The 9,472-nt window shown below is 42.5% G+C and overlaps 1 protein-coding gene across 3 annotated transcripts in view; it reads right to left on the bottom strand.

Moving 5' to 3' along the window:
- Positions 1 to 2,030: 2,030 nt before the first annotated feature.
- SORL1 (sortilin related receptor 1) overlaps positions 2,031 to 9,472 on the bottom strand; it is a 179,622-nt gene continuing 172,180 nt past the window's right edge. For all 3 annotated transcript variants that reach the window (XM_015115975.3, XM_028834092.2, XM_077964539.1), the window contains 2 exons: positions 7,969 to 8,181; positions 2,031 to 6,225 (listed from right to left, as the gene is read on the bottom strand). In XM_015115975.3, coding sequence (XP_014971461.3) covers positions 6,158 to 6,225; positions 7,969 to 8,181 — 281 coding nt within the window. In that variant the 3' untranslated portion in view covers positions 2,031 to 6,157. The remainder of the gene's footprint in view (positions 6,226 to 7,968; positions 8,182 to 9,472) is intronic.

Raw genomic sequence — 9,472 nt, 5'->3', positions numbered from 1 at the left:
GCTTTTACATATATAACAAGATATATAAACTTTCCTATAAAAGAAAAAAGATGTTGTTTTATATATATACATATATTATATATTAATATATTTATATATTATATAAATATATAAATATATTTAATATTTTAATTCTAAAAGTGCTTCTGTGATTTAGGTATTAATCTTTCCTTTAAAAGAAAAAAGATGTTGTTTCTGTATATAACAAGATATATAAACTTTCCTATAAAAGATATTGTTTTATATATATATACACACGCACATATATATATATAGAGAGAGAGAGAGAGTTTAGCATAGTCACTAGCAAAGAATAGGGGTTCAATGGAAGGGAATAATTATTCTAATTGGATGGGCTACTTACTGTGTAGGACTCTGGTTTTATGCTAAATATTCCCAAGAAGTATATTTGCTGGAGTTCCTTTATCTCTCACATAGGTTTTCCAGCAGTCTAACTCCAACTCGTGGCTTCTCTTCTATTGTACTCGGAGTAGCCGCCTTTAGCAGCCTCAACCCATGTTCAATTTGCTGTGGGCTGGGGAGCCCAATAATCACAGCTGACGGATGTAGTCAGAATGTGGCTCTTAGCCAGGAAGATTCGATTCAAACTCAGTCCAAATGCATTCATTTTGCTATAGAATGTTTTCATGAGTGGGGGAGCTTACTCAACAACGGGACACGTAGAGATGAGTCAGAGTGACCGATGTGGGCAGTGCCCAAGACCTGTCCAGGGGAACCACAGTGCCTGGACTTGAAGTATTAGATCCCATTGGCAAGATCTTTTTAAATAGAAATGGATACAGGGCGTTGCAATCTGACGGTTTCCAAATACTAAGTTTATATGGAGTAGATGATTCCTGTTGCGGAGTGTCAAGCCTTTGTCCATTCATTATTTATGCCACTATGCTAACCCAGAATCCTCCTACTTTTAAAATTATTTGCCCCTACTCTCCAAGCAAGCTTCTGGTGGTGACTGGCTCCTGGGATAGATCTCCCTACGGGGAGAGAATGCACTGGTCATGTGGACATTGTAAGGGACAGGACACTTTCCCAGGGTGAATTAACAAATGGACATTATGACGTTGCAATATCAGCATCCTGAGTTTGGTTAAGGTGTGTTTGGCCATGAGAGATGAATTCACTATCATGTGTTGACAAAAATTATCTAAGCCTGAAAACCTAAGGGTGAGGCCATGACCAAGGAGACTCACCCAGGTGGTAGGTCTCCCCTTGGGATTTCGCTTGGTGCAATATGTTGGACTAATGCGTTCTCTGTGACACTGAATGGTGACATGAGGCGCTGCGGCATCGTGATTCAGAAAAGGATCTGGAATCAGAAACACCAGGGACGGGAGGCTGGTTTTGCCTTTTATGCTCTGGTTTCTCCTAAATTACTTCACTTTTCTATGCCTCCTTTTCTTCATTCACAAAACCGGATGCTAATACTTCAGGGTTTGGCTCTGGCTCAGTGTCTAAACAAAAGCAGCATACCAGAAGACCTGTTAAATTCTTAAAAACCTGCCTCCCTCCCCCACCCAGTTCCACAGCCTCCAATCCTCACTTACAGGCCCACTGGCCATTCAGCTGCTCATAAGAGGTACATGCAGCCCTCCTCACAAGACTCTCTATGGAGACCCGTGGAAGTGCTCTTAGACACACAGCTCATCTCTACTGCTGCGCTTCCTTCTCTTAGATTTGAAAATTGCCTTCTTAGCACACTGCCTCTTAGCAAATGTAGCTACAGATTTAAGGGAGCTACTTTAGTCGTTGTCCCTACGGAATAATTCTGTTTACTTCAAAACAGCCACCACATCTCCCCCCTCCTCAGCCAACACAAAGGCATCGTGTTCTTCAAGGATCCACCATCTGAGACCAGCTTGTTAATAACAGAATTATTCCAGGCCTTAGTGTTCTCTCATCTATGAAATAAACATCCCTTTAAAACAGACCAATCAAATGGGGTTTGGAGCCTGCGTTAGCCATCTTTATTGCACTCTAAAGAACAACTCAAGACACACAGAGACAGTGGATTTTCAAATAGGTGTTTTCTTGACCCAGTTAAATTTTTATTCAGTGAAAAAGTTGACATTGAGACAAAAATTATCTTAAAATTGTGCAACAATATAGTAAAACCTTCAGCAGATTTCAGTGACTTGGAAACTTATCGAGGCAATTGAAATTATAAATACCTAATTTCACTTTGGAGAGAAACAAGTATACAGTGTTTCACTTTAAATAAGAGTAGAATAGGCCTTTATTTTGCCACAAATACTTTCGATTTTGCCTAAAGTTTCTAATAGTTCATAACAAGAGCCTTTAAATGAGAAGTGACATAGAATATTTGAGGATAATGTTCCACTCCAGCATTCATGCTTATTCCATTTGAGCTATTACACATGAAACTAATACCATTCTTGGGTTATTACTTGGCTGTGATGATTTAATTCATAATATGGCTGCTCAAAATTAGTGGGCAGAAACATATATACAACCCATCCTCCCTCAACCCATTTTCGGTGCTGGTACTCCATCCGAAAACACACTTACTGTCCGTGTACCCAACAGTACATATCTCTTGCTATCCATTCCATATCTCAGTCTTGCATAGAAAGTAGTCTATATAAACTTAATGCACTGGCTTTTATTACACAAAAATTGTACCTGAAAGGCAGCACACACTCCAGTTAAGAAAAATAACATGACAGGAATGTCAAGATATAATCCCAACACAAGATTCTGCACAGAGTTTGAGAGTCAATTCCGAAAATCAATATGGGGTGATATTCAGTTTGGTTATGTCTCTGGATGCCTTCTCTAAGGGACCCCTCCAACCGTCTGCAGAAGGAAGAAGATTTTCAGGAATTCACCATGACTCCCTTCATGGAGAAGGGACTGACCAAACCTGACAGGATGGTGTTTCTGCCCTAAGGAAGTGTACTGGAAATATAATCTTACTAGATGCAGGGACCACTGGGTAAGCATCTGAAGGCAGGATTCACCAAGGAGGAGTGGGTGCTCATCTGTAAGGGGCTCACCATACTACTGCTCTCCCAAGCCTCCCCTGAAAATGGCCAGTTTTGAGAAGGGTTACATTCCTTAAATTTTTGCTGAGTATAGCCAAACATGATGGGCAGGAGAGAAAAGGCAGCTGTGTGTCCCCTGTCCGTCCTACCCAAATATCCCTGGTGATGCTACCAAAGACAGAACCCCAGGAATTACTTGTTCAAAAGTCAAAGTTTCAACAGTTACCCAGAATAATAACTATCTACCCAGCTTGTCAAGGTAGCCAGGAGCTCCGGGAGCTTCTCACCTGTCTGGAACTAGGACTGCACAGACATGGCCTTTTCCTGGAATATCCTCTGTAGAACTTTACTCTCTGACATTTTATCCATGTGGACTCGTATCTCATAAAGCTCAAGGGGCATTCAATACATCCAGGAGTAAAATCGGCTTCCAGAGAAAACTCATAAGCAAAACCCCTGCCCACCAAATTTTAGAGGCCCATCGTGGTCCACATGGATGCAGGCATCTGACATTCTAATGTACACCGCGAGAGAATAAAACCTTTTTCCTGCACGGCGTGACCTTCTGAGGTGGCATCTCCAACAAGGTACAAAAGCCCCTTCTTCACAAGCAAGGAGGGACTCCAGCTGGTCACAATGAAGACAGTTATCTGGTCACCTTCAAAGGCTGTCTGTAGTATGAGGCATTTGTTTTCATTTCCTATTGGCACTCCAACCTCTGGATTCTTTCAGACAGCATATACACATGAAATCCCCACAAAGCTATGCAGAGGGAAACGGGAGTGTGTGCTTCAAAAGTTCATAAAAATATACAATTTACATATAGCTGCATCTATCTAGCTTAGTCTTCAGGAACTTAGCTCTTCTGTTTATAGAAAATACTCTAGCCCTAAAAAGCTGCTTTTTTTCAAACAGCACAGTGGCATTTTCCAAGGAGAGGGGTGATGGCCAGTCTACAGTACTGTGCACTAAGCATTGGGAGGCACTGGTAGCTAGAACTGGATGCTCAAAAATATCTCAAGCTGCCAACTGGAGACATATGCTCTGTAAAAAGGCTTGCCTATGGAATAACTGAAAATAACATCGCAGAGCCTTTTATATCAGCTTTTACAAATGCCACCAAAAAGTTGGCAGAAAAAGAAAAGAAAATACACTTCCTAGTGGTTCAATTAAATGACTTACCTCCCACCAGGTTGTTAATGATTCAACTATTTAAAGAGCTTATTAAAGGGGAGGTGGTAGGGCTTAGAGTTTTGAACAAATCTCTATAGTAAGACATGATAAAGCCAAAAAAATTCCAGTCTTTAAAAAAAAAAAAAACTTAAAAAAGGAGAGTGACAGGAAAGAAGAGAAAATACACTAGAAGAAGGCTTATCATTACCACCGGTTGTTAAAATGAAATACAGCCCTACCCGTATGGCAAATTAAAGGTCGACAGCTTAAAATACTCATCTCAGTATATATATAAATAAAAATTTTAAAAACTAAAAAATTTAATTGGCTCTTTGTTTTCTAAACAATCCCTAAGTAGAATAAAACTATATTATCACCCAAGAATGATACTTTCGGTTAAAAGAAACTAAACACTTGTGAGAAGGTGATGCATCGCACCTAAGGGGGGATGGGGTTTTACAAAGCTTGCATATCAAGGACATATATTCAGAGACACGACTTTGGACTATTCCCAGACCTCACTGCTTCTTGGCTGAAAGGATATTCTTCAGTGAGAATCATACAGTACAAGTCACAACGATGCTAGACATTGGTACCTACAACGCTAAGCATAAAGGGTTGGCATCAGCCCACGATGGCTTCTACATAACTATCAAGTGGCCATGGTTTGAATACAGGGGTGGCATTTTAAAGGCAGAAGGAAAAAAAAGCACAGCTTGTTTTACAGAGAGAATAAATGAACACCCTCTAGTGCTCCTGCTGTTGTTAACTGGATTGAGGAGTCTCAACGTTTTAGATCTTCTCTATCTCTATGAGAGTGTACAGCACTGTCTCTTTAGATTGCGTGGGGGCATGGGTGAGGGAGATGGAAGAAAAGAAAAAAAAAAAAAGAGAGCGAGAAGGCACTGACCCAATTCAAAATGACTGCATACATCAGTATGGATTTTTAAGGACAATAAGTGGCCATCTCAACCCAAATACATAATTTTACATTTGAGATCCTTCAGTAGTAAGTAAAAACAAAAAATGGAAAATGGAAAAATTATGTACTCTATTGGCCAGTGTATGGATCATGGCACAGATCTAGAACTCTCTCCTACAACAAGGGTAAGTTTTTGCAATGACAATGAAACCAGTGTGTAATAAAGCAGTGTTATCATTTTGTAGCTCTCAAAGCTACATCTTGTACAGAGGCACATACAGTAAAATTCCATCAATTAATATAAGAGAGGAAGCTGTGGGCTTGCAGGGCTTCCCAGGCTGCAGCTCTGTTTAACTGAACTCCGGCAATGACTCAGTGCTCTCTCCTGCCAAAGACCATTATGTGACACACAAGTGAATCAAATGGATTGCTTCTGGAATGGCAACAAAAAATGCTTCTGTTCCCACCTCCAACCCTATGGGTAAGGGGCTTATAACACATGTGGTGTCTAATGACCACTAAAGCCTGGCCTTACACAGAGTCCCAATAAATTAACAAAATAACATAAAGAAACCTTCCCCCATAACACACCCACACACTTTCCTATAAACTATATCCAAACAAAATGGAGTATCTGCGCACACTTTCAAGGAGAAGGGGTTCCACCCATCACTCTCTTGAGGTTTTTATTAAATACATTTCTGTGTCTTAGAAAAAATAAAAAGATTGGCCAATTTACTGAACCAAAATTATCTCACAGACTTGAAAGCATGCCCAGCAAGCACAGCCCTGTAAGACTACATTAATGTCAAATCAAAGCAATTTGGTTACTCAAATCAACCTGGTTTGAAGTTCACAGTTGATTACTACAAAGTTTATTCACTCCTTTCTTTCCTTTTTTTTTGTTTTTTGTTTTTTGTTTTTGGCCCATATAAAAATAACATATTGCAACTCAAAGTGCATCTTTTAAAATAAACCATCAACTATCTTTATCAAATAAAATATTTACACCATTTGGTTTCTAGTGAGGAAAGCTCTTTCAGGCTATCACCATGGGGACGTCATCTGAAAATCCAGTTATCATAGGAGCATCTTCATCATCTTCCCCTAGAGACAAAACAGTCAGGCCTTGGTGAGTTCCAACACACTTTAACCTGACCCCACATCCCACCACTCTACCTACCCCTCAACCCTACCACAACCCGCTAGCTGAGAAGGTCAACGCCATAGCCAGGCAGACACCATAATCAGTTCTGAAACCCAGCCCAGCTTCCCACGGTCCCTCCTGGCCACCTTCTACCCATCGACGGATCCTCATACTGATTTTAACGGTCACTTGAACGTAGCCAAATTAGGAAAACAAAGTTTCTCAGGAGAAGAATCTTATTACCTACACAAAAGCTAAGTGGGTGGTTTGGGTTCCCCAGTTTGAGTTATCCATACCCTACACTAGCACAGTGAACTGCAGTGTCTGCTTTCTCTTCTGAACCCAAACTGCTCTGGGGAAAAAGGATCTTGGTAGGGTTTAAGCATTTTGAGGACAGCTTCCCAGACTAATGGCTATCCTCTTGTGACCCCTGGTATAATCCTGTGCAACCAAGTGTCGACCGACACTCAGGGATTATCGCAGGGCACCGTGACGGGTCGACTCCTTTTGCCTCCAACAGCAGAAGCAAAGAAGCCACCCCATTTACACAAGGCAGTCCAGGTGCCGGCTTATTAAGCAAGAAAGGAAACTGACAAGGAAAGGGAACAGAGCTAATATACGACCCGTGAAGGGGAATATACAAATGTCTTTATACACATAGATAAACAATTATAACTAGTTTACAGAAAAAAATAAACTTGTACATTCACAGTCATTAGTCTCAGTTTGGGGAAGCCTTGTAACACACCCACTTAATTATATTACTATCTTACTATCTCTATTAGCATTTAGGGTTTTCATTGTGCAAAGATTCCAAAACGGGAAATTTCTTCCTTTTTCCCTTGCTATGTGTCAAGAGAGGGGTCCCCAGTGCCCGGGTTAAGGACCACCGGTACCAGTACCTGGCCTGTTAGGAACGGGGCCGCAGAGCAGGGGGCAAGCAGCGAGCCAGTGAGCATTACAGCCTGAGCCTCGCCTCCTGTCAGATCAGGGCGGCATTAGAGTCTCACAGCGCAAACCCTGTTGTGAACTGAGCATGCAAGGGATCCAGGCTGAGCGCTCCTTATGAGAATCTAATGCCTGTTGATCTGAGGTGGAACAGTCTCATCCTGAAATCATGCCCCAACCCTCCCCGCTCCACCGCTGGTCCAGTGAAAAAAATTATCTTCCACAAAACTGGTCCCTGGTACAAAAAAAGTTGGGGACCACTGTGTTAAGGTACATAAAAGAATGGCTGGTGAGGTTACACTAGCAACCAGAAAGAGAAACAGCAAGACGGAAAGGGCCTCCTTTGATAGAAGCTGATTGGGAAAGCATTATTTGTTATCTCGAGTTAGGATCTTCAGAGACGTCCGACCTCCAGGTCAGTGAAGGATGAGAGAGGGCTCAGATATTCTTGAGGATTTTCCCAAACTTTGGGAGTCTCAATGCCTGGGGCCTATCTATCCTTCCTGTTTGAGGCACGCTCCCTGTTTCAGGCCAGAACTACACAGTCAAAGATAATACAACATTTTAATTAACTTAAAAGGTAAAAAGTAAGGACTCTGAATGGTTTAACCAAAAGCCATGGAATCAAATCGCTGGCTGATGAGAGCTCCTCTAGTGTCGAAAGACGAGCTGAGGGTGGGTGTTTCCCCTTCAAGTCATTGGCTGTGTGCCGGCCAGCCCTGGGAGGAAGAACCGACTTTCCCTGCCCCACTTACCCAGGTCATCCCCAGAGGAGAAGATTGCAGACCCCAGCCTGGAGCTGTAGTGGCTGTTGGCGAAGGCGGTGAAGCTGCTCTGCAGCCTCCGGTGCTTCGTGTACAGGATGGCAAACCCCACCCCCAGGCTCAGCAGTATCAGGAATAAGATGGGCACCACCACGGCAGCAACATCCGTAGATCTGGCAGCCTGCATGGCGGATGCATCTGCACCTGCCAAGGCAAAGTTCCCACCAATAAGCCCACCTGAGGGCAGGAGAACAGACCAGATGACTCCTCAAGGCCCCACCCACCAAAAAAAGCTGGGGGATCGCCACAGCTACACAAACTGCCTGTCTGGTATGAGACATTTCTGCATGTGCGTGATGCCTGATTGCTTTCCGACTACTTGCTATGGGCTGATAGACCAAGGGCCTTGTGCATGCAAATACGGTAATTACATTAGACTCCTAATCACTGCCTTGTTGGTTATTTAGATAATCTCTTGGAAGGGAGACCTTTGTTGGGGTATCAACATTGATTTCATTAGCATTATTACTTAAGACCACTTGCTTGCCTTACATAAGAGGATGTGAAATCAGACCACTAATTAACGAGATTGCAATTATTTCCCCCTACTTGGCACCAAAGTCACTCTGAACTGCAATTACCTGAAGCTCCATTAAGTGATACAAACGAGATTCCTATACCACAATACAGACTTAACAGCTCATGAAGTTTTACGAGGTTTTTCACTTAAGTAAAAAAGAGAGTGGGGGAGAAAAACAACTTTCCATATACATGTAACATTTTTTAAAGCTCTTTACAAAGCCGTTTTGCCATTTATAACCTAACACAGATGGCCCCTTCCTATTGACTTAAACCAACTGGCTCTGTGATGAGTCACTAATAGATTTGTACCACCAGGGCTCTAGGGCAAAGCCATGGCCCACCTTCCACGCTGCTGGGGTAGGGGCCAGTCTCCTTGAAAGCGGTAGACTTTTCATGTTAAAAATTCCAGGGAATGTTTGAACTTGAAAATGAAACCTAGGAATCAGGTTTTGGCAAAGGAAACAGAGTGGACTTCCCTCAGGCTAGGTCTCCATGAGGAGCCTCAACAGGCTTGGGGTTGCTCCCTGGTATCGGGAGAAGTGGCACAGGCCAGGACTCTGCTTCATGTAGAAAGCTCTGTCGCTACCCAGGCATTCACCCTCACAGGGTATTCATTAAGATGGGCCAGAGAACCACCATTTCTTGCAAGCTTAATTTAACAATTCAATATTCATGTCTGTATTTAAATTTCTTTCATTATTTCCTTGCCAGAAAAAAACTCTAGCAACATCTTATTTAATATGTTCCAACCTATTCCAACTGTGCTGTGGTTAATGAAGCGGGTGTGCTCGGCCGGAGCAGTGAAGAGGAAGTCGGCACAATGGAGGCTGGGAGCTCCAGGAATGAGCGCCCTCCCTCCCCCACCCCACTTCCAAGGGGAAGGTGAACATGAAGGGGCAAGATGTCAGTCAAA

Source organism: Macaca mulatta, chromosome 14 (assembly GCF_049350105.2).
Source record: "Macaca mulatta isolate MMU2019108-1 chromosome 14, T2T-MMU8v2.0, whole genome shotgun sequence".
Taxonomy (NCBI): domain Eukaryota; kingdom Metazoa; phylum Chordata; class Mammalia; order Primates; family Cercopithecidae; genus Macaca; species Macaca mulatta.
Note: the sequence above shows the minus strand (reverse complement) of the source record. Positions and strands in the feature narration are given on the sequence as shown.